Raw genomic sequence first — 26,772 nt, 5'->3', positions numbered from 1 at the left:
TTTCTTTCACAATTTCTAGGTAATGTTTCATTCTATGTCAGTACCGGAGGTTCAGATTATGCTTGGTCAAAATTAATTTACCACTTATGTCGCAAAGTCTGATTTAAAGTATAACTTCATAAAAGTTCACTATGAAGATCATTCTGCTGACCTTAGGATGTTTTCAAGTCTTGCCCCAAAGTGAATGTATTGGCACCATGTCAGAGTTCATGCCAAAACTGGACAGATAATACCTGCATCTTGAATAATCCATCTGACCCAACAAACCATAGTAGAAAGGACGGCTTATAAGGCTTCTTGAAATAGATCAACAGATGATTGACTCTTCTGGGTCTTACACCCTGTGCCACTATAAGCATGTGACTGCACTCAGTTTTGGATTGTCCAGGAAGAATGTATAAGACACCCTCTGTTGGATATGGTCCATCTGGTGATTGCGAATATTACTCCTTCTGAGGTAAAAGATTACCCTACCACATCCAACACTTGAATTTTGGACTCTCTTTAACAAGAAAGATATTAGGGCACCTTAAGGTTCACATATAGTTTTTTTTGCTCAATAAGCTATGATTGTTTTTGCCTGTCACAGAATAAATGGAACTAATGATGGACGGAATTCTGTCCATCAATTGTTCTTTTTGCATTTGTCACCACGAGTGGGACGAGTATGCCAAGTTGGTGTCCCATTACCTCCATACCACTGGAGTCAAGCTAGCCTGGCTGATAAGGAGTTAAACCCCGAAACTGGTCCCAGGATGCTTGTTTCCAGTCCAGGGAGGACCTGGCCTGGCAGTTCGGGCTGGACTGTTTCAATAGGGAGCAGGGTCAAGACTGATTTGAATATTGCTGTGTTTAAACTGGAATGGCATGAGGAGCAAAACAACTATGTATTTAGGCCCAGATCTCTGTAGTGGGTTAATGTTTGACATTGTTCAACATTCTGTCCATCAATTGATCTTTGTTCATTTGTCACACAATAAAGAAAGTACTTCATGTACATCCTGTAATTTTTTAGTATCTAGGCTTCAGAGAATTGGAAAGCCTGATTCCATTCATCAGTTTTCAAACAAAAGGATGAATGCTCACTTGTTTATCTGCTACTTTCATATGACCTGCTCAAATAGCTGAACAAAAATAATTTATCATGAGAGAAGCTGTCACTGCTTTTTCTAATTTGGAAAGGAAATTCAGAATATAGACAATGTTGATCCCCGCAGGATCAATGCATCTTTACAAACACCAACCACAGCAAACATACCATGCTGAATGGTAGTGTGTTTGTGTGCCTGCAGAAAATGACTGTTCCATTTAGAAGGTAGTCTTCTGAAAGATTCCCAAAAGGTTCATACTGTCCCTGAAATTTCCCATATCATGAGAATTGTCCAGGTTGTTTAGGTGTACCTATCCCCCTGGGTCCAGAATAAGTTCCTGGAAGAGGGGAAGTAACACCGAATGTTGCATGACATTGCGGGAAGGAGCGAGAACCACACATAGGTCCCCCACAAAGAATTCACAAGAATCAGCCACACTTGCTATCTCCTGGCTTGAATTGCCACCCTAGTGATCATCAGAAAAGGGGGAAAGGCATAATTCAACCCTTTGCTCCAGTTTTAAAGTCAGGCATCCACCTGATCCTCCTCTGGTTCGAACTGAAGAACACAGGTTCTTGAGCATTTCGTGTGGATGTAAACAAGCCCCCCGAGGGATGCCCCGTCTACACAAGAGCTCTCTTAATTGCCAATCACCGAAGTCCCTCAGGAAACAGGAGTTCCAACCTGCCACTGAGTTGTCTCGCCCTAGAAGTGCACCCCCTTGACTAATATTCATTTAACTAGGCAAAACTGTCAGAAGTCCTCGGCCACATCTTAGGCTTCTTGTATCTGGTACTCTCAGGTGGTCGATGTGCCTCATTACTGAGATGTTACCATTCCCAGGCACCGTGCACCATTTCACTCTATCTTTCATGAAGGCACGGATCACGACCGACTGGACCTCCAATGTATCAACAACAATGTTAGCATCATAGATCAAGGAGGATAATAAAAGGCACTTATCTCCAACTGCAATGAGCCACAAAGAAAGAAGAAGAAAGAATATATGATACTCATTTTACGGGATTCAGATATTGCCTCTTGGTTTTTTCTATTCATGTGTTTGTAGTCCTTGGTACGCATGCTTTAAGGATATTGTGGGTTATATTTGATACTGGCTGCTGTGCTTTGAAATCCGTAAAGTGAAATATAAGCATAAACTGGGAGACCGGTTCTGACACAGAATCAGAGGTGATATCAAATACTGAAAATAGACTCTTAATATATGGGCGGAGAGGTGGGACAGGCTTGTTGGAAGAGAAATGAAAGGCAGATCAAATGCTGAAGAGAGTCAAGGTACATAAGCAGAAGTGTGAGACAGGCTTGTGGGACGAGAAATGAGAGGTGAGATCAAATACTGAAGACAGGCTCGTGGAACCTGGGAAGAGAGGTGAGAGATTCTTATGAGTGGCAAAATTAAAGGTGAGATGACATACAGAAGGCATACTTGTAATACATGCACACAGGCTGGTGGGAAGACAGCTGAGAGAGATAAGGAGATACCAAAACCAAATTCAGCACCTGGACTGAGAGATTAGAGCAGTTATCAAAGGCACACTTGTGATAGGACAATGATTGATGATATACTTGTGTGAAATGTAGTCTAAGAGGAGACATCAGTCCCATGTTGTAGAAGACGCTGGGCCCGATTCACAGAATGAACTTAAGACTCAATCCTAAACTTACTACTGTTTTGGTATTCACAGATTGCACTTATACTTTTGGTATTCACAGAATGAACTTACTACTTTTGGCATTCACAGAATGCACTTACTACTTTTGATATTCACAGAATGAACTTACTACTTTTGGCATTCACAGAATGCACTTACTACTTTTGGTATTCACAGAATGAACTTACTCATTTCGGTATTCACAGAAGTTAGGACTCCTAACTTTAGGACTCCTAAATGCCTTCTGTGAATACCGAAAGTCCTAAAATTACGATTTTTCTCAATTTAGTAGTAGTAAAGTTAGGACTACTAACTTTAGGACGCCTAAATGCCTTCTGTGAATACCGAAAGTCTTAAACTTAGGATTTTTCTCAATTTAGTAGTAGTAAAGTTAGGAGTCTTAAGTTCATTCTGTGAATCGGGCCCCATGACATGGAGAAAATACCTGTATTTTATAAGCTCCAAATATATATGAGTGTGCTTTTGTTTGAATATTATTTCAGTGTTCCAAAGAAATAAAAGTACCTGAGCAACAAAGAAGAAGGTAGGCATGCCAGCCGAACAAGGGACATCTTTAGCAATCTTAACTTGTTACATGTATGATGTAATTTATACACTTATAGTTTTCCATTGTATTCTGGTACATGCAGTTTTGTGATTTTCAAAATAAACACAGACCTCCAGGTACATGAATGCAATGAGGAAACAGGACTGGAGATCTCATCATTGCTTGAGTTGCCCAATTCAACTTTTTGGGCTAAAGAGCCACTCAAATGGCTCTTGGCAGCTATGGACACAGTAGACATGGGGCTCAAAGTAAATGAGCGACTGTGGTGCGACTTGTTCCCCCTAGGCTAGAGCAACAGGTTAGATACTTGGGACATAACCTTTACAAATGGATTGACAGGAAAGAAATACTGCAGTGATATCCTAGGCTCAAGGTCTTAGAGGGGGTGATCATATACTGGAGAAAGACTCATGGCACATGGACTTAGAAGAGATCATTTACTGGAGGCACCCATGTGAGACATAAGCAAAGGGGAGAGATTGGATGCTCAGCGCAGACTTCTAGCTTCTAAGCAAACAGTGAAGATTAAATACTACATGAGGACTTTACATATGATCTATGTATCTAAGAGGCAGGCTGCTGGCACTTAGACTGAAGTGTGATGAGATTTGGAATTGGGGCTGAGAGAAAATATAAGTCACTGGGAAGATGAACCCATGGGCTGATAATTGTGATCAAATACATAGAGAATTTTTGAAAGGTGAGCTTAAAGAAGAATTGAAATACTAAAGGCAGATTTATGGTACTTGGGCCAAGGCAATAACCAGTCATAGAGGCAAACTTTTTGAACATGGTCAAATATGAAAAATCAGATAGTGACAACAAACTACTGGTACACTGGCTGGGAAGATGGCACTGACACAAATTCATGGGAGTACTACTCAAGAGAGATCAGTTCATTGAGGCAGGGTTCTTTCTCATAGGCTGAGCATTGATCTTATATTGGAGAAAGATTTAACTGACAGTGTTCTTATAAATGGGATGGACTTGTGATGGCTTTAGTTTGTATCATTTCTTGATAACATCTGTCTTTGTGTGCCTCATTCCCAGACCATCAGACAGTGCGTGGAACACAGCTGACCAGTCATCCTCTGAAGCACATAAGCAACCTGAAATGTTTGACAACCCGCTCTATGCCTCTATGAGCTGCAAGACAAAGCCAGCCTCTTCCAGGAAAGAACAGGACCTCTCAAATGCTCCTAGAAGGGAATACTCCACTGTGCCAGTGGTGAAGACTCCTTCAGCACAGCCACCCAGCAAACTTCAAGATGCTGACAGCAGCAAGTCCTTCAGCAAGCAGCTGTCACCACCTGTGCCAGCCCCAAGGGCCCGTTCAAACACCTGTGCAACTACTGAAATGAAGAGCGCACTGGTGGACAAAGCAAAGACAAACCAGGTTGCTCACTTTAAGAAGCCAGTAAAGCTGTGTCGATCCGAAATGTCTGCCAATGGAATTCAAGTCTCAAGTACCAGACCTCCGTTACCAGCGAAGAGTCCGATGGCACGGGAGATCCAGCTTTTCAAAGGCCAAGATTACAGGGAGAACTCAGAAATCCCACAGCAGACCAAGAGTCGTGCCCCTGAAGAAGCACCTACTGCTAGTAGAACAGCTATGATGGTATGTATCAAGAACTAGCTGAAAGAAAGGGTTACAGAACAAGAGCTTGGGAAGAGCTTAGTAAGAGATTGCAAAGATAGAACAAGGATAATGATCAAGATAGAAGAAAGAAAAATAGATGAATGACAGTAGGGGTAAAGATAGTAGACACAAAAAATAAAGGAGGTAAAGAGTAAAAGGCAGAGTCAAAAAACAGAAGAAGAAAACACCTAGGTGGGAAAATAGCAGGAGAGTAAAAGAGAAACAAATGTACAGGATAAGAGAAGGGTGAAGGCAAACAATTGCAAGGGTAAAAAGAGAGAGGAAAACAACAGAGGAAGATAAATAGGTGGGGACGAGAAGACAATGTCAGAAAAGAGAAGAAAAAATACACATGATAGATAAAGAGAAACTGAGGCAGAGCAGAGATGATGGGAGAAGAGAAAGAGGTAGAGAAGATAATAGAAAATACAAATTGGAGAGAAACAGACAAGTAGTAAGAATAGACACGGGCAAACAGGCTAGTGTAAATGACAGGAGAAAGAGTCAGAGGCAAAAGTGGAAAGATACAATGGGGAGAGAGAAAGGAAAAAGTGAAAGAAGAAAAAAAACAGGAATGGAAAGATACAATAGGTAAGAAAAAAATAAACAGAATGGGCATAGTTTAGCACAGACACACATAAGTGGATAGAGATGGCGAAGAAAATAAAAGAGAGGTAGAGACCAATACAGAGAGGGTGGGTGAGAAATGTGTTGGAGAGTCAAGTAGGAAGAGAAGATGAAGGGAAAGACTGGAGGAAGTGAAACAGGATTAGGGGGACATCAGTGTCAAAAGGAGAGGGTTGGCTGTCATTGGGACTCCTAATGAGAAAGTGAATGATGGAGAGTGAAATCAATAACAGGTATAAAGTTGCAGTTGAATAGGAACTTACTGAGAGAGACTACCTGAGAGCAAGAGATTGAGAGTCAGATATGAAATCAGTCAATAAGAGATCCCCAGATGCACATTTGCTTTCAGAGAGTTGAACCTGCAGGGTACTCGTAGGTTAGCAGAGACAGAGAGTCACAGATAAGGACTCTCATGCACTGTACAACTCACAGACAAGAATTCACAAAGTCTCTGGGGCTGAAGGACCAAAGTCATAGAGCCTGATTCACAAAGGGCCTCCACACTCATGGTGGAGGCCCCGCAGTCATGGGGGAGTCTCCGCACTCAGATGGAATCTCCGCAATCCTCATTGGATAAGTGCGGAGGCCATTTGTGAATCAGGCCCACACGGTGGTTCACATGCTGATGGTAGCCTTGGCACACTGGGGCTCACAGAGTCGGGCTGACAACGACTTAAACATAGTAGTTGACTGAAAGGGGCACTGGGCCTCACAGATACAAATGGCACACTGGGATTTTGATAAGCACACTCAAATTCAAAATGTCTCAGAGGGATTCTGAGAGACACAGACAGAGGTGCACAGGACCACATATATCCGTCAGGTTTGAAAGATAGGAACTGAGGTCTCTTGGGACTATAAAATAGAGTTCATTTTGCAGAAATATAAGAACTTGTAGGCATTTCTAGAGCAGCTGTGGAGAGTAAATCATGCAATGCAATTTATGTACAAAAAACTGACAAGTTCAAAGGCAGTGACTGTCTCTGAGCATCGGCACACATACACACACTCTCTCTCTCTCTCTGTGTCTCTCTCTCTCTAGTTCTCTCCTTCTGACTCTCTCTCTATCTATCTCACTTTCTCTCTCTCTCTCTCTCTCTCTCTCTCTCTTTCAGCAATGCTCCTGGAAACTGCTATTCTGAAATCTCAGAGAGAGGTGGCCACATAAACAATGAATCACATCCTGAAATAATATTAGATATAGCAGTGCAGGTTGAACTTGGGCAATATATTTATCGGCAAGCAGTGGAACAATATAAAGCTTTCGAAGTCTTTTATAAAAAGTACAAATCATAGTAAAGTGCAACGTGTCTTGGGTCGCAATACTATCATAACTGCATGGGATGAGAGTAGTGCCATATGAACTTCCTTGCAGAACTGCTAGTAAGTGATGTATTAAATTCAGTCTAAATCATGTTAAAAGAAATCTATGGTGATCAGACAAAGTGTACACAGGGTATGGTTTGAATAACATTGTTGTCTTGTCTAATACATTTGATTTTAAAGACGATTTATCCCTAACCGATAGAGTTCTCTCACTTGCCCTCCAAGCTTCAAAAAACTCTCTTGGTTCAAGTGTAGTCCTCCACAACTAGGGACTCTAGATGATCAAAAAACTAGGGTTGGCCTAACCTAATAAAATAGCCCTTAATATAGCTAACCCATTGGATACTAGCGGCTTAACCTAAATCTAAAGAGCCTTTTAATATTAAACAATTACAATGCTTGGCTGCGCGGACCCATACGGAAATCCATAGGAGTAAGGGCCGTAACATCAATACAGCTTCCAAATAATCAAGCCTTAACTCCGCATGAAAGATAAAGCAGGATGCACTCTGGGGGAGGGGGAAAGAGTTTCCTTAAAACGCTTGCAAAGGAGTCACATTGGCATACCCCCATATATCACTACCACAGGCTACTACAGAAATGCACTTGCTCAATTATATCAGCCATGGCTTTAATATGCTTACAGCCTACATTGGAAGCAAAGTCGAAGACAGAAGCTGTGCTCCTGGAAAACAAGTGCCAGCTAGTCAATATCAAGGGAGACCACGATAGCGAGTAGTCAAATAAGACACCCAAATAAGAAAACACAAGGACATGTTTAAGAGGATTACCTTTGACGGAGTAGGATCTAGTCTTAGTGGGCCTACTACCATGACAAAAGGCTTGGAAAATGTGTACTTAAGTCAAGGCTACCCATAAATTCTACAAATTGGTTAACCAATCTGTCTAGACCCAAAGCAGTGCACAAAATAAAAACAACATCGTCTGTGTAAAGGAGTACAGGGGTCGGACAAGAATCCATTCAAGGCATATCCCTACCGACTTCAATCAATTACTTTTCCAGGCTTGATAAGCGTGGCTCAAATCCACCCGAGTGACTTACCGCACTCACCTATAGTAACTATATAGGAAGTCAGCCGGGCAGTGGAGAAGAATAAACAAAAGTCTTTATTAGGCCAAACAACACTCATATGAGAGGGCCCTGTCCGACCTTACTCCTAGGAGTGCGAACGAGAGGACTGACTCTCTGCATCACAGCAATACATTATAATGCAACACAGTTCATTGGGGTACGCCCCTTCTGGAAAATTACTGAAACCCAGACCAGCGAACAATGCCATCATACAGCAGGCATCTGCACCTGCAAAAGATACATCGCTATCTCTACTCAAGGCCATGGAGCTAGGCTTCAGCGTCTCTGGTGCATGAGAACATTACTGATAAAGAAACTTGTTAGTTTCGGCCACAGCAAGCCGAGAAACGAAAACTGCTGTCTTAGTGAAATTCTCTATTCCTGCGGGAGGGGCAGATGAGCGAGTAAGGCTCGCGGACACAGAGGGATACACAAAATGGTGGCACACAGGCTAAGCTAAGGAACTAATATAGTCACACGTACATTTGAATAATAAAGTAGCAAGCGGAATAATTCAACATAGGTGCATATACGAAGTTCATTAGTTAGCCATATGATGCTAACTTACATATGAGAAGGGGTAGTTGGGGCATCGAAAAGTGAATTCTATCAGACCCTCCTTTTAGCATCATTGGCTAACTGTGGCCACATTTATTTGCCAAAAGGTAGTGCCGGCATATCCATTCTAGGGGCAGAACACATTTATTTTTCTTTTAGTCTAAAACATCCTCTGAAATAAACATCAACCAACTTGCATCAGCAGGAATTTCAGTAATCATCGAAGTAGCATATTGACCCGACACCTTCTTTGGTGGACGCAAATTCGTAGCACACATTGAGCAGCATGGAGGGAGGCAATATACACAAAGGCAACATGTCAGTATTACGCTCACCACACCAACCAAACCCATCAATATTTTCCAACCCCAGGAGGAGAAGGCACCCCAGAGCCACCCCTGTAAGGACCATGTCCCATTATCCTGATGTAGTTCAGTCGCTAATCTATGTAATTTCTGTACCGCCAAGTTAACAGTTGGAGCTGAGTCTGGAATATACACACAACAAGACGTCCCGATGACGCAACAGGCCCCGCCCCTATCTGCCAGGATGACGTCAAGCACCATCCTATTTTGAATCGTGAATAATCTCATAGCCTGAATCTCAACGGACATGTTAGTCGCAATGTCAGCTTCAGTAAGGACTACCTTTTCCATTACCCTGGACAGTCGTCGAATGGCCCTACTGTTAAATATTGGACCCCAGAAAGGTAGCAAGCCCTTAGAAAAATCAGTCCATTGCTGGTACGAGGTGTCTGTCTGGTCAACGTCATCTACCTGAAGCTCCCTCCTTTTACGCTGCTCTTGTGGACTGGGAAATCTACGATGAGTTCTGTGGTAATCAGAAGGTGCCACATATACAGGAGGAATCATATAGGCTAAATAACACACCCCACCCCAACCCTCGGGCAACCATAAGTATCCATTATCTCCACACACAAAATAGATGCTGGGGGGTGTAACCAAAGAGGGGCTGAGAGGCAAACGTATCAATGCAGTCACATTACAGGAGCTATTACCCACCTTGATAGGGCCCCTTCCCTCTATACAGAAAAATGGTGAAGGACCCACCACAGCCAGGGGTATCAGAGACTTGACACTGTCATTTCCCTTTGGGGGGTGTCTGTAAGACAGTGAGGAATTCAATTTCAGGAAACTTTCCCTAACTTTGTCAGTATCATTTGGTATCAAAAACCGGCCCAACTTTTTCTCACACGTCTCTATAAATGTCTGATCAAAAAGTCCGTCAGTATATATCCGTCCAAGGGAAGAGGGAGGCAGAGGGCGTACTCGCATTGTCATTGTCGACCCCCTATTCTGCAGTCGAGGAGTCAGAAAATCTGGCTGCTGAAAATATTTAACAAGACCAATGAGAGTATACCACCCCACACAACTATTCACAGGTGTCAAAGGGAGTGCTAGGAATCTATCTTTCTTGTAGGCAGCAGAAGGGAGGAGCCCACAGACCCAGCAATCGGTCAAATTGGTGGTGGCATGTGCATGGTGCAAAGTCTTAATAAAAACATTTTCTTTATAACCCTTCCTCAACATTCGTTCACCATAATCCACAGTAATCATGTTATGTTCAGGAACGGCAGTAGGTGTGGGTGCAAAAACATGAACGGGGTAGGCTTTATCCAGGAAAAACAATATACCAAGAGTCACTATAAAAGCTATTAGGACAACAATGATGACCACTATTTTTCCTTTCTGGGGAAGGGCCAACCAGGGGGAATCAGGCACAGGTCTCGGAGGAGCAGCAAAGGGCTGCTCCTCATCAGGGATGGGGCGGCCAAAAGGATACATTCTCAAGAGCGTTCAAAATATATCAAAAAGGGGAAAAAAAAGAAAAACACTTCTACTAAAAAAAATAGTCCCAGACAGTCCGTAAAACCGTCCAGAGGGGTTCTTCAACCCTAAAAGAAGGGATCTTCTCCCTGTGTCCTTCAAAGCCTCACAGGCAGGCTTTTACCGTCCATACCTTATTCCCACGTCGCTCAACGCACAGCAATTGAAACAGAGGAGCACTTAATCTGGGCCCCGCACCACTCTATAGTCTCATAGAACACAATCTTCAGCTAAACACCAGGGCTCTTACAAGTCCATCCCTATCACTAAATCTTCGTATTTAGAAAATTCGCTAAGCCCTTCTTCCAGTGTTTAGTCCATCACATTTGTCATTCTCACTTATTTCTTCGGGGCCGCAGATTATAACGAGTGCTCCCTCGCACTTCGGGATCAGTGAACAAAACAGGTGTGTCGATGGCAGGTGCTGGACTCTCTGATGTCTCTTCACTAGTAGCAACGGGAGTAGTAGAGCTCACTGAAACACTTTTTTCTGCACGTGACTGTGAATTCTCTTTTTCACTTTGCTCTTCTCCCATCAGTGAAGCATCCGAGAAGGGAACATATCTGGGTATTTGCTCATGTTCCTCGTCAGCAATGCCTTCCTTTACCCATTGATCATAGCGTAACGGCAGCGGGACTTTCTTCACGTGCGAGGCGTGGGTCCACGCCTTCCTGCCTTCCACACGAAGTGCCGTGCGCGTTGTTAGAAGCACCTGATGCGGCTCCGACCACCTGGGCTCCAGACAGGACTTCCGTTGATATCTTCGGACGACGACCCAATCGCCTGGGTTGATGGAGTGTCCGGGCCCCTCCGGCAACGGCTTCAGGGTGTCTGCTACCTGCTGATGAATAGAACGAAGATCTTTAGTCAAAGCATACAAGTAGTCTGTCAACAAAGGATACTGAATCTCGGAGAAGCACTTAGGCCTGGGCACTCCCCAGACATTGGCCGGGCGGCCGAATATCACTTCATAGGGGGAGATGCCCGTTTTCGAATTCACTGTTACTCTCGTAGAAAGCAAGGCTAAAGGAAGGGCGTCTGGCCAACGGAGACCTGTACTCTCCTGTATTTTGGCCATTTTCAGTTTGAGCGTTCCATTAAACCGCTCCACAAGTCCCGCTGCCTGAGGGTGTAGGGCCGAGTGGAATTTTTGGGAAATCTGTAAGCCTTTACATATTTGCTTGACTAATTCCGCATTAAAGGACGTACCGTTATCACTCCAGATCACCCTAGGTAATCCAAAGCGAGAAAAATACTCCTTTATCAACATTTTTGCAGTAGAAATGGCCGTGCAGTCTTTAGTTGGAAAAGCCTCCACCCACCTGCTAAAAGCACATACAACCACAAGAACGTATTTTAAGTTGTTGACCCTTTCCATTTCAATATAGTCCATCTGAATCACCTCAAAAGGGAAAGAGGGAGGTGCAAAATTTCCAGCTGGGACAGGGGCACCCTTTCCAGGATTGTGCCTCAAACACACCATGCACTGTCGGACCAAGTGAGTCGCCACTTTGGAGATATTCTTATTGCTCCACACTGGATCCAACAGTTTGCATATGCCCTTTGCGCTAATATGTGCAGGCCCATGAGCCATCGTCACTACTGGAAGAACATATGCATTTGGAAGTAACCATCGTCTCTTATCGGTCACATCTGTCCAACATTCATCCGCATCCAATCGCCCCTGCCCATCCTTCCATGCCCTCAATTCATCTTCAGTCACTTTTTCTTGTATATTTTTTACACTCTGTACAGTATCTGAAAACATGTTAACATCTGGGACCCATCTAGCTGGTCCTGCCACAAACATCCGTGGTAATTTTGTTCGAGCAGTCTCTTTTGCTGTTTCGTCTGCAAAGGCATTGCCTCGCCCTACGTCATCCACTATTGTCTTGTGTGCGCTACACTTTATCACAGCCAATCTTTTGGGTAACGTCAGTGCCGCTAACAGTCGTAGTATCAGTGGGCCATGTTGTATGCGTTGGCCGTGTGAAGTCAGAAATCCCCGTTCTGCCCAGAGTCGCCCATAATTATGAGCCACACCAAAGGCGTATTGGCTGTCAGTGTAAATATTCACGTCCAGTCCCTCACTCAATTCACATGCTCTCAATAAGGCTATTATCTCAGCAGCTTGGGCCGAATTGTAAGGTATCCTAGATGTCTCCACTACTGTCTGTAATGTCGTTATTGCATATGCTGCTGTCGATGTACCATCTGGCAATTTGAAACAAGACCCATCCACATACAACTCCCCGTCCGGTTCATCTAAGGGCTTGTCTGTCAGATCCACCCTCCCCTTAGTCTCTTCTTCTGTCCTAAACAAACAGTCATGTATGTCATCGTCCTTTGTATCTGTGGGGATAGGTAACAATGTGGCAGGATTCAATGTAGCACACCTTTTGATCGTCACATGAGGTGCAAAGAGAGTCATCTCATAACCGGTAAGACGAGCACTAGTTAAGTGCTGCGTCTGTGTTCTGTTTAGCAAAATGTCCACAGCATGCGGTACCATTACTGTGAGATCTGACCCCAATACGAGCCCTGCCGATTGTCTTATAGAGACCGCAGCAGCCGCCGTGGCTCTCAGACAACTCGGCAGTGCTCTTGCCACATTGTCAAGCATTGCAGAAAAATAGGCGCAGGGTCTCTGTTTCCCCCCAAAACACTGGGTTAGGACAGACAACGCGCAACCTTCCGCCTCATGTACGTAAAGAACAAAAGGCTTCTGGTAATCAGGTGTTCCAAGAACGGGCGCAGAACATAAAGCATCTTTTAGTAACTCAAACGCTTCTTGACATGCAGGGGTCCAGGGTAGGGGTTCGCGCACTTCTTTGGTGGTCAGATACAATAGGGGTTTCGTTAGTAACGCATAGTTAGGTATCCACTGGCGACAATACGATGTTATGCCCAGAAACGCGTGCACCTCCCGCTGCGTGTTAGGTACCTTCATGTTAGTGATAGCTTTTATGCGCTCTGGCGTCAATCTCCTCCCCACTTTCGAAAGGAGGTGACCGAGGTAGGTAACCTCCGTTCGACAGTATTGAAACTTTGGAAGGGACACTTTATGCCCCCTTTTCGCCAAATGGTGCAGTAACTTTACAGTAGCATCCCGACAACCCTTCTCATCATCTGACGCTATCAGGATATCATCCACGTACTGCAACATGACGTTGCCAGGTGGAAGTTCCAGTTCATCCAATTGCGCCTTCAGAGCCTGACTATATATGCTCGGACTTTCAGTGTACCCCTGGGGAATTCTCTTAAACCTGAAGCTTCGGCCAGCCAATGAGAATCCGAATAGATAACGGCTGTCTTCATGTACAGGAATACTGAAGAAAGCATTTTTCAAATCCAGGACAGAGAAATATTTAGCAGAAGGGGGAATAATCGTCAATATCGTAGTGATGTCCGAGACCACTGGGTATTGTGGCTCCACTACTCTATTCACGTGGCGCAGATCGATCACAAACCTATAGACATCAGGAGTATTATCAGTAGCTTCAGGTGATCGTCTTTTAAGGATAGGTAAAATAGGGCTGTTACATATGTTCGAATCCGTCTCTTCCACTACACCAGACCGAATCAAATCTTGTATTATTTGTAACAGGGCCTTTTCTCCCTCCCTAGGAATCCTGTACTGTGGAACCCGGGGCAATTTCGCTCCCACCTTCACCCTTATTGCCACCGGGGCGATATCCATTTTACCTACATCTGTATCATTGACAACCCACAAACTGTCGGGAATCCCTTGAAATTCAGGTGGTAAGGGGTCATCTTTAGAAAAACACTGTAATGGGCGAGCGACATTCGGGCCCAACGTAAGGTACACGCCATCCGGGGAACAATAAATGGTGGCGTGCAACCTTTTTAATAAATCTAAGCCCAACAAATTTTCTCCACAATTCGATGTTAATAGGAACGGTGAATCAACAGTGAAAGGACCAATCGTCAACGTGAGGGGTTTAGAAATGGGGCTAATCACCTGCAAAACCCACAGAGATGTTATTCTTGCCAGACAGAGCCGCCCCTGGGACCCGGGAATGAGCCACTGAACTTTTTATTGCACCCGTATCCACTAGAAATTTTTGTTGAGACCCTAATAAGTCTGCCTCGACATAGGGTCCCCTTTGATCAACTTCCACAGGCACTGGTCCCTCGCTCTGTCCTACGCTGTCCTAGTTGTGGGAGAACCCTGTCAGATCGTCCACTGAGTAATCATCATTATAGTACTGACCGCCGCCCCTCTGCAACTGTTGTCTGTCCGCACTGTTGTCAAAGTAATTACCTCCCGGTCTCCCGCCTCCATCCGACCGTGCAGCCTGTCTCCCAAAATCACCACTACCTCTTCCTCGTCCTCGCCCTGGACCGGCATTCGACTGAAGCAGTGGGCAATCCCTCCACCAATGCCCCTCCTGCTTGCACTTCGCACACTGATTCGGTCCCAGTCTTTCCCTACTTTCACCTCTCCCAAAACCGCCACCACGACCCGGCGCCGCACCTCTTCCTCTGCCCCTAGCCACTTGCTGCAACAAAACCCTAGTCTTCAAATCCTTAGCCTTCTTTTCCTGCTTGTCCTTACTCTCATTTTCTCTGTGCTCATAATACTGTGCCATACTGAGGATACCAGAAGGAGAGGACGTTGTCCACGTGCTCTCCGACGCTTGCAAGCTCGCTGAAATTTCGGGCAATAAGTTCATGACAAACCTATTGACAAAAAGTCGCAACCCTCCGTCCTGTGACACATCTTGCCCACTAAAATCTATGAACGTTTCTTCAAACCTCGTAAAGAAGTCCGAGACTGCCTCATCCTTTTTCTGCTTACAAGCCGTCAACTTGTCCCAATCTACCTTCTTCGGGGGAATGAGAGAATGCATGTATTTTATTATGCGCCCCGGCAAGGCCAAAATCTCAGCTTTCGGCTTTTCTCCTGGCTTACGTTCCTTATCCCAATCCTGTAACTCCTGCCACGTACCTCCTAACTCTTCCGAATGATCTGTACCTTTTACTTGCCGCCACACATCAACTGGGACCAAAAGCCCAAAAAACAATTCAACATCAGCCAAAGTCATTACAGTGGAAGACGCAGCTTCCGTTAGCTCTTTGTAGTAGGCAGTCGGGTTCTTCCTAGAATCTGGGAGCTGAGCCTTCAATGATAATACCTCACTTCTCTTCCATGGCGTATACACCCATTGCTCCTGGAAATGTGCATCTATCCTGTTCCTAGTGACAGCCTTCGTGACTGGATCTACCATTTCTGGGATCTCGGGATGAAAAATAGGGTGCACTTCACGCATTGGATGTATACCTGGAAAATGGGGCGTACCTGCAGAGGGCAATTCATTTCTATACTGTAATAGAGCACGTAAACTACGCATCACCTCCTTCACCCCAGTATTCGTTCTGAAGGCTCCGCTCTGTATATCTCGCAAAGTCGCCAGAGCCATACCTCCATACCCCTGTTCCCATAGCGGTATCAATACATTCGACATATGCCACAAAGCGTGCTGTTGCATCAAGGGCTCAAAATCTTTCATTGTGGACCAAATATCTTCAAACGAGTAAATATTATTCCTTGCCCACTGGCATGCCTGATTAGCCACTATGCTCTTCTCATCCAAACCGACTGTAGAACGCGTAAGCAACTTCCGTACCTGTGAGAGTAGTCCACTACCTGCGCCTCGGCTCGGCGTTAACGCCTCCTGACTGGGGGTGGTCCTGGCTGAAACAGTAGGGAGTGCTAAAGAGAATTGGGAGGGTGCAGGTGAAGTGGGCTGGAGTAAAGAAACGAGGGGTGTCGAGGGCGGGGATTGTTGGGGAGCACTGGCTGTTGGACCCGGAACCCCACTAATGGAGGCCGGAACTGGAAAGGAGGGGTACAAGGGCTGCGGGGCATAAGGGGGAGGGGGTCGGGTATTCAAAATGTCTTCCATCTCATCTGGGTCATCCTCTCGCACTACATAACTTTTATTTTCTTTCAACCTGCAAAGCCTATCTGCGCGCTCCAAACGCAGCGCGTTCTCATTCCCAATATGTTCTCTCGCTTTCTGTGCCATAGTCTGCGCGGACTTTTTAAAAGCCTCGTTCTCTTCTCTCAACTTACGCTTCCTGGCTTCTTTCTGCCACACTCTTAAGGAATCAAACATGCTTTGACGACTACGCCTAGCAAACAATTTGTCCTGTAAATAATCCAATTTAGCTTCATCGAAAGAACCCGTCAAGGGCCATTGTAAATCCACATTGTCAGCGGTGTACCGGTGCCACAAAGTACCAAACAAAATCGGGGTCAATCCATGCTTGACGTACATATCAAAGCTTGGAGTGCCCTCAGGGGGTGCGGGTTGGCTCTCGGACAGTCTAGTATCCGAGGGTCGACAACAGCATCCAAAACATCGTAACTTACTAAGACACGGCATCTCTACCTGGGTGTGAAAGAAACACTTCTCCACAAACTTCGTTACCCTGAGTCGCTAGCTCGAGCTCGTTCATACACACATATAGATATACATTAGGAAATCACACACGCACATATACAGTACCTCCAAACACGTGTTACCAAATAGGACAAGGCCCGTCGACCAAGTCCTGGGGAACCTGGACCCTACCGCAGACCGAACAGTACACTAACTGTTCTGAGGATGGGGGACAAATCCGCTCCCCGTGCGGCACTACGGATCACTGCGCACTTTACCACGGGAGACCCAGGACTCACCTCCACTGAACCGCCACTCTAGGAGTTCAGGGCAAGCACCACAAACAATATATCTAGATATTCCCCCAACCTCGTCAAGTCTGTCAGAGCGCCTGCTCGCACTCTGAGTTCCCCGGAGCACACTAGCCCCAAGAGCACACCGGCTCCTCAAACCACTGGAGACACCCTAGTCTCCCGGAACACTCCAGTTCCTGAAACAATCACAGGTGGACCACTCACCTTCCGTAGGCGGCACCGACCTCTACCGTTCTCCACCTCCGGCTGCCAGGACCAACACGGTCAGCTTCAAGTTCCGCATTCTGGACCCCGGCGTAAGATCCGAACCGGGACCTCTGCCGATCAGCAGGGTGGGGCAGCGCTGCGAGAACTAAGCTCGGTATCAGATGGGTACCCGGGCCCACCGTGCCGACCAGCGGGTCCCCGGTCTTCTGCTACCCCCTTACGGGTGAGAAAGATCCTTAGCGCGGGGTCCCTATTCGGGCGCCATCTGATAAGCGTGGCTCAAATCCACCCGAGTGACTTACCGCACTCACCTATAGTAACTATATAGGAAGTCAGCCGGATAGTGGAGAAGAATAAACAAAAGTCTTTATTAGGCCAAACAACACTCATATGAGAGGGCCCTGTCCGACCTCACTCCTAGGAGTGCGAACGAGAGGACTGACTCTCTGCATCACAGCAATACATTATAATGTAACACAGTTCATTGGGGTACGCCCCTTCTGGAAAATTACTGAAACCCAGACCAGCGAACAATGCCATCATACAGCAGGCATCTGCACCTGCAAAAGATACATCGCTATCTCTACTCAAGGCCATGGAGCTAGGCTTCAGCGTCTCTGGCGCATGAGAACATTACTGATAAAGAAACTTGTTAGTTTCGGCCACAGCAAGCCGAGAAACGAAAACTGCTGTCTTAGTGAAATTCTCTATTCCTGCGGGAGGGGCAGATGAGCGAGTAAGGCTCGCGGACACAGAGGGATACACAAAATGGTGGCACACAGGCTAAGCTAAGGAACTAATATGGTCACACGTACATTTGAATAATAAAGTAGCAAGCGGAATAATTCAACATAGGTGCATATACGAAGTTCATTAGTTAGCCATATGATGCTAACTTACATATGAGAAGGGGTAGTTGGGGCATCGAAAAGTGAATTCTATCAGGCTGTTAATATATAATATACACTGAAACAGGGCCAAAATACAGCCTTGGTGAACACCCCAGCTAAGCTTAAAGTGCTAAGTGCACTGACCCTTCTTGTAAAATCTCACGGAAGCTGTACGGTTAAAATGGAGATCTCGCAAAAAAGAAAACGAACTGTGGATCAACCCCCATTTCCAATATAATTGCCCAAAGTTTCTCCCTATTCACCCTATTGAATGCTGTACTGACATCCATAAATGCAAGATGCAGCGGGCCTGTAGCACTTAGGGTCTGAACAGTTGCCTTTCTTAACCCCTTCCATGCTCATGATGGAACGGTTCCGTCATGAGCGTAAGTTGGCCTGTGCTTATGACGGAACCATTCCGTCATGGTTCCATAGGCCCAATGGAACGTTCAGCACCGCAGCAAAATTCGCGCAGCACAGAAGGGGTTAAAAATAAGGACAACCACAAAAGTGGACCAGGCTTAGAGGGTGTGAACTTTCACTACTGAGTTTAACTATGTTGTGAAAAGAGGTGTCCAAAACTTTGGCTTGGACCTGAATAAATCTAGCAGGACCCAGTCAGGACCAGGAGCCTTATTTACGGGGAGCAAACAAATAGCATTCTGGACCTTATCTATAGTAAAACTGATAGGGGTTAGTGCTTCAACATGTAGCCCAACAGTAAGAGATGGAGTAGGCAAGTCATATAGATTTAAAGTGTTCGACTCATACACTATGCAAGATGGAAAGCTGCTGTGTGGGGTTCAAATGGGTCGTGAAAAGAGGACGGTTGCCAATTCCCAAAACTTGGCACTGTCTCTAAGATGGCTCGCGATCAAAATCTGTCCACAAGCTTCATCTTTTAACAACCTTTTATACTCCTCTATTGTGCTCTTTTAAGAGGCTTGGTATGTGGAGACCCAAATTCGATCTCTGGTAACAGTCTTAACCGCCTGCAGGAGGACACGGTGGACTTTTGAATAACTGGAGTCAAGCCATTTATAGGGCTTTGAATTTTTAGTGCTATTCTTGCTTGTTAGCAAAGATTGTATACTAAGGCAGACAGTAAAATAAGAATTCACAATAACAGTATAGATCGAACTATCACTTAAACATAGGTTGAGCTCTGTATAACATTTACTAATCAGATCTCTGAGAAAGGGTTCATGGAACACTGTCGCCCATTTTAGGCACTGTCCTGAGAGTAAAGGCTTCCATTGAACGCAGCCAATTGTACTGGGTGTTTCTGGCTTAGATGCCAATGAAAAATAACAGAAAGAGAGTTGTGATCACTCAATGTTCTCCAGGTAACCTCAAATCTCACTAAATAATAGTGGGGATAAAGAAGTAATCAATGACACTGTTAGCACCTTTTCCGGTAAAAGAGATAAAACCCTCCAAAGCAGTATTAAAATATGAAGCTAAAGTTAGAACCATGCTATACTCAGTCAGGAAGGAATTGATACAGTCTCCCTCAGGAGTATGCAAAAAGTGCAAGGAGTCTAAAACACACTAACTGTTTCACATGGCTGCTTGAAGCACCGATTCAGGGAAAGATGTATGTTAAAATCTCCAGCAAGAATGACATAGCATTTCTCAAGGTAGACTTTAGGCAGAGAATCAAAAAACCTTTAAGGGATGCTACACTACTAGAGGTTCTTGACAAAAAGGAGCATTGTAAAAGTTAACTACAAGCAAGCTAAGGAGTTGGAGAATTTTATCAAAACTGCAACAACTTTGAAAGACCCTGCTTGAATGGTGGGTCACAGAGCACACAAGAGACAGAGAATCAAGAATGAGAAGACCATTGATCGCTCTCTCACGGCAAGAAGAAACAGGAACAGAAAGAAAAGGTAAAATCATTAACTATAATCAGAAGTATCTCATGGCTCCAGGAAACAGACAAAACGAAACTTTGCCACAAGTCATAACATTCCCCATTAATCTTTTTATTAATAAGGCGGTCAATATTCCAACTGAGTATAGAGACAATACCAAGGTCTGGTTGTTTAGGCTTTTTATTTTTTTATTTTATTTTTTTAGGTCCACACATACCAACAGACAAGTCACTGGCATTAAAATGTATAAGTCAGTTGTTATCACGTAGTGAGCTTAATGGGGCAAAACGATTAGAGGTAGAAACATTTACCACTGACAGAAATGGGGGAATAACGGATAAGGGGCCAGCAATAATAGGCAAGTCAGCAGGAACAGTAGGCCCAGTAGAACACACATATGATAGCTTATAGAAAAATCCCAAAGGAAACGCTACAATGCCAGCGGATAGTCTTTCCGGAGGACAACTTTGATAACAAAACAGCGAATGGGAGTCATTAAAGTTGACCACTATACAGTCGTCATCCTTAGACTTTGGATCCTACCCTTGGAACTCTCCTTACCATAATCATTTCTGCAAACAAAGGCAGAGTGTATACTAAACTAAAATTCAGTCAGTGGATTTCTTGTTTTCCAGCTGAACATAATTCTCTGTGGCATTAGGAGCCAACGCAGGAACATTAGCCAAAACACTAGCATACAGTGTTGCAGTCTGAGGAAGTTCAAGATTAAAAACTGTAACATTGCCAGGGGAAGGTTTGGATGGTAAACAAGAAGTTGGGTTCAAGTATGATGCCTCAGTAGTTGACCCCTCCATCCAGGGCACTTGGCCTTGGCCGTTCTATAGTAAGAAACCTCAGTGATTTAAGCTTGATTGTGAACGCCAGGCTTTCTCTCAGGTTCAGCTGTACTCTCTTCCTGGTAGCATCAGATTTGAAAACTTTATAAAAATGTTCCCTGTACTATGTTTCTAAGTAGGAGGTTCTGCCATTTCTGTAGTCAGTGTTGTTCCTCATTTTTCAGCAGAAACTCACGGATCCACCTTTAATCCATATTAACTTTACCCCTCGAAGTTACTAGTATCACTGGTATAAGCAACTTTGGATGAATGGAATTAACAAGAGGCAAAACCAGAGACTTTGTAATGAGTTCTAGTGTGTATCATAAGTTCTCCAGATGTGTGGAGCCCACAGGGATTGCTTCCGTCCACAGGGTTGACTCCTCTCTCCTCCTTTATATCTGCTCTGGGTCTTGCAGATGTGTGGCGAGCCCATCTCTTTGCACAGGGTAGCCATAACTTCTATTTAACGGCACACTGGTCGTATTCCTGCCTAGACTATTTCTTAGCCCCCCCATAATTATCTACATAGTGTGAGTGATGTTATAGTACTCCTGAGGGTCCTATCAGATCACTCCCCAGTGGCCTTCGGGTGGGCACACAACTGCATACATTTAGTTGGCGTTTGCCACCTTGGCACCTCCAGAACCCTGACTATCGCTAACATATGGAGGACCCTCCGGATGGTTATTCTGCATATGATGTAGGTTCAGTTGCATTTACCCAGATACTGTGGGAGGCCCTGAAGCTTTTCGCTCTGTGGGGCAGACATAAGCTACTGTACAGGTGAGCAACGACATAAATTAATACATACAATAGACCTGGTGACCGAAATCTCAGAACTGGACCAGCTGGGCCACAAACAGGATGGCCAACATGCATATACACAACTGGTCCTGGTACAGCAACAATACCACTAGACCCTGATGGATGAGGCACGGTTCACATGGCAGGGATCTCTGAGTCGTATTTACAAGTGGGGGACAAGTCGAGTCAGATGCTCCAAAGTCTATGCCAGGGTGTCCCCAAGACATCTCCTCTTCCTAATATTGAGAATGACTCAGACACACTATTTACAGGCCCAGGAGAGGTGGTACATGGTTTTGCTTTTCATTTTAAAGTTTATCCCAAGAGAGAGGTGCTGCCAAGCGTACAAATCGAGGAGTTCATGAGGACTATTCTACTCCAGATTCTCTCCCCTACGGCCCGTGAGGTCTGGACACAGCGCTCACAAGAGATGAACTTGCTTCAGCCGTAGCAGACATTAACCCGGGCAAAGCTCCCGGGCCTATATGTATAAACACCAGGATCATCTCCTGGGAGCAGTTTTGTTTGCCTCTAAAGTGGCAGAGATGCCGCCGGATTGGTGCCATCTGGGAATAGTGGATATCGCAAAGCCAGCCGCCCAGCAGATGATTTCACTTCATACCGTCCTATTTCCTTATTGGACCTAGAGGCTAGGATATTGGCTAAGGCACTGGCGAACAGACATCTCACACATATACCAGATCTAGTTCACCCAGCTCAGTCTGGCTTTAAGCCCCATCGGGCAACTCACCACAATATCCGGCGCGTGTACAACGCGATCGCCATGAACGATAGGCAACAGGAGCCAGCAATGATTTTACTAGCCGATATAGACAAAGCTTTAGAATCCATAAGCTGGGAGTACCTATTCATCCTTCTCTGGTTCCTCAATTTTGACCCGCGGTTCACGTCATATATTCAATTTTTGTACACAGACCCAACTACGTAGGTGACGGGGGCCCGATCGGACCCCTTCCCAATACAGCGGGGTTCGCTGCTGACCTGTCTCCTATCCCCCCTGCTGCTCTCTCGTTATGGAGCTACTGGCGGTGTGGGTGAGGATGGATGCACAGGTGCGGGGCTTCGAATGGGGCAGCTTCTTGGATCAAATTGTAGTATAAGCTGATGACATTCTCTTCTTCCTTACCACGCTGGACACAACAGGTCCCAGACTGCTGCAGATCATGCGCATATTTGGATCAACCTCTGGACTAAACATTTATACATTAAAGTCTATGTAGTCTTCACTGTCTATGCAGTGGGCCACGGGCCCCATGACCTGCGATAGGCATCAGGTCTACAACTAGGCACCTATGGGTTTAAGTATTTGGGTGTTTATCTGTCCCTTGATGCGGAGGTGGCTTGGACTCCCAATACTGAACCAGCATTTACTGGCCTCAAAGACGATAATAATAATTGGTTGGTGCTCCCGCTATCCCTCCTGGGCAGGGGGGGGGGTCGATTTTGTTAATGGTCTCCCTGCCCAAGTTCCTATATCAAAGACGGAGGAACCCCTCGAGTTGCTCTGGCCAAATGTTTCCAGTCCAGATACTATGGGGGGGCATTGCAGCGTAGATGTTGAATCTTATTATCTAGCAGCTCATTCCCCGATTATAAATGACTGGTGGTATGATACGCGGGCGACCCAGCACATGCACTGGACAAATGAACAATGGGTACCACACCCCTAATTCCATATTTATAAAGTGTAGGAAGAAGTACTACCGCCCCTCGGCAACACACACTGTCCTTAAATCCTAGCATTGAGCACTTCACCGTTGAAAGGGGGGGGGCGATTGGCAAAACAGACACCACTCTTGTATGTAAACTTGCTTTTACATGTGGCCAAGCTATCTGAATTCCAGAAATGGGATCTCATCGGGGTCTCCACTTTAGGGGATCTCATGCAAGACATGGGGGCATATTACCAAGCAATAGCGATAATTATCGCTATTGCTTGGTTAGAGACAAAAATTTACAGCTGAGCTGCGGCGATTTTTATCGCAGATAAACCTTGGTATTACCAAGGTTTATCGCAAATGCGATAAAAATCGGCCGCAATGCATGAATATCGCTGAAAAGTCAGCGATATTCATGCATTACCGAACTAATGCTCTTAGCCATGTTATCCACCTACCATTGGATAACATGGCTAAGAAGTGCTCAGGGCAGGTGTTAGCTTTTGGGGGTATTCGCGCTTAGCGCGAATATCTCTAAAAGTTGGTAATAGGAGATAGCGATGTTAGCGACTGTTTCCAGTCGCTAACATCTTGGCACGCCCACTTTGCATGTCATTAGTGATAAATATCATTGACATGCAAAGTGGGGCCCAAGATGGTCGCTATCTCCTACTAGCTGTCGCTAACTGGTGTTAGCGACAGCTAGTTAATAGGGAGATAATTTTATCTCCGCTTTCTTGGCTTTTAAAGCGGAGATAAACCCCCTTGATAATATGCCCCATGGTTCTTAAATCCTTTCAAGATCTCCAGAGGGAATTCCAACTCCATCGCAGCCAATTCTGCTGGTATCTTCAGCTCCTCCTGGCCTTGACCCCTTACATAAATTCTCGATCGGACCTCCCTGAGTTTAATCCCCTTGATGGGGGTCCTGGAGGACCACAAAATTCCAAAAATCTACCAAACACTCATATCTAAACAACCCGACATGTTAGGTACCCTTTGTGTGGCTTGGGAAGCTGGTGTGGGAGAGATGGAAAACGAGAACTGAACAGAGATTCTTGGTTCCCCGCAGACTGCAGCTATTTCAGCCCTACATCATCTGATTTGGTTGAAATACATGAACAGTGTGTACTTTTTTTTCATAAATTTTTTTTATGAGTTTTATATAGCGCAAACTTGACACGGTATCGGGTAACAGAGCGCTTTCATAGCACCAGGTGCGTTACTTGAGGACACAATAATCATTTTGTTAGGCACGGGGAGATTAAGTGATTTGCCCAGAATCACAGGATGTTCAGCGTCATTGCCGAGACTCGAAGCCGGTTCGCCAGATTCGAGGTCGACCGCCCAAGCCGTTAAGCCAACTCCTCTACTTCACATGTCATCATCTCTGGCGTATGGGAATGATCACTTTCCTGACGTGTCTCCGCTGTAATGGAGACAAAGGCACTTTCATTCATACTGTAAGGAGTTGTCCAACGCTAGACACATTTTAGCAGGGGGTGTTCACGTGCCTTAGTGAAGTCCTGTCCTGGCAGATCTCACAAAATCCAAAACTGGTTCTCCAACACCTTAATGAGGATGTGGCGGAAATAGATATAAATTGTCTCCCTACTCCGCTTGGGCCTGACACTAGCCAAGCACGATATTGCCAGAGAATGGAAAGGGGTGGACCCCCACAACTGATGGGATGGAAAAAGGGGCTGGACTTCTGCATGTGCTGGAAATAGCAGTGTACAAGACAAAGGGCTGCCCACAAAACACCCCAAAATATGACAGAGAATGTTGATTTATAGGGGAATAGAGCTGCCACCGGTCCGTCAGATACATCAGTTTATGGATGAAAAATGGAGACATTCTATGGCAGGAAGGAGACCACAGATGTGTGGGCACTGGTCTGGTGTTATGGAACCAGACCGACTTTGTTTTATTCTGTGTCATGGGTGGGCAGGTTGGGCTTAACAATCCTTATTTTTCCCTCTTCTGTTTATTTTCGTGTTCCCTATATTAATTGTTTACTTTGTATTTTTTTAAACACGGTTTTCGTCACTTGGGCCATGTAGACCTTTTCATCAGCAAACAAATAAAATATGTTTTTAAAAAAAGAATGGATGAAGGCAGCTGCGCTGTGGAACAGGAAAATTAAGTAATTTTAACAGTAACACATAATTATTGGTCAAGTGGCAAAACATGGATTAGAAACTAGGTCTCCTGGTTCCAAAATCAGCAACGTAGCCGCTAGAACCTATCTCCTTTTTATTTTTGTAGTTTCTTGTATAGTTGTCAAGTTTTAAATTTGCTTATGTGTGACATTTCCAGGATTTCAGTGTTTATATGTTTGACATTTCATGGCATTATATGTGACACTTTGAGTGACAATTTATTGCGAGGAAAAAGCAAAGCAGCTCCATTCATTTAACGAAAGAAATGTAAAAATGCACCATTTTGTGAATAGTAATGTCTAGAAAGGCTTTAACAACTACACAACCCTCTGGCCCAAGGTGACCTAAGATATGGTACAATGGCAGCTATGTCATTGATTTACCACCTCCCCAAAAACATTGATTGGAGTTGGGATTTACAATGCAGCATGAATATTGATTAAATTACATTTCCCATTCTCAGAGAAAAACCTATCACATATTGCAAATAGTTTTTACTGACTTTTGTAAGAGTTCTAAGATATCAGTGATGGCTAATGTAGTGGAGTAGCACAGAACTGTGTGTGACGCCTAAAGCGTCCTGTCATGAGACGAGGACGTGAGACAGCTAATTTTAATGTTTCTGTCTAAAGTTCATTTCGCGTCAATTTCGACCCAAAGGCGAGGATTATGCTTCTCTAACTTTACTGCAAACTTTCAGCACCAATCAAAACACAGTAAAACACAAAAAGTACATTTCTCATGAGTCCATCAGCCAATCTTGCCCCACCAGCCACTATATTATGGCCAACCTACGAGGACTCCTCCACTTTCTTTCCAAACCAGTCCAAACAGCAAAACAGAAAGTGGGAACATTCCAACGAATCCAACAGAATTGACTCCAAAAGCCTTCCAAGCCCAGCAGCGCCAATAAACAAGGCGACCATCATAAAGGAACTTCAACCACTAATAAGAAAGTCATCAAAAAGGAAAATGAAATGCGTAAACTGCGCATACATCACCAAACAAGCAACATGGGCAGTAACACCAGCAATACTTATATACATGCCTGTACAGCGCGTTACCTCCTCGTAAGTCTTCCTCGCCACATGACTAAAAAAGTGAGCTTCAGCTCCACACCAGAACCCTCCAAAGCAAAAAAGTCAGCCTCCCATCCCTTCCCAATAT

General features: G+C 44.9%; 1 protein-coding gene across 1 annotated transcript in view; it reads left to right on the top strand.

Moving 5' to 3' along the window:
* Window positions 1-26,772, top strand: part of INPP5D (inositol polyphosphate-5-phosphatase D) — a gene marked incomplete at its 5' end in the record, with an annotated part of 480,457 nt that overhangs the window by 443,388 nt on the left and 10,297 nt on the right. The window contains one exon of the mRNA XM_086949164.1: window positions 4,383-4,950. Within this exon, the coding sequence (XP_086805290.1) occupies window positions 4,383-4,950 (568 nt within the window). The remainder of the gene's footprint in view (window positions 1-4,382; window positions 4,951-26,772) is intronic.

Source organism: Lissotriton vulgaris, unplaced genomic scaffold (assembly GCF_964263255.1).
Source record: "Lissotriton vulgaris unplaced genomic scaffold, aLisVul1.2 SCAFFOLD_1234, whole genome shotgun sequence".
Classification (NCBI taxonomy): domain Eukaryota; kingdom Metazoa; phylum Chordata; class Amphibia; order Caudata; family Salamandridae; genus Lissotriton; species Lissotriton vulgaris.
The sequence above is the reverse complement of the archived record's forward strand: the minus strand, read 5'-3'. Positions and strand labels throughout refer to the sequence as shown.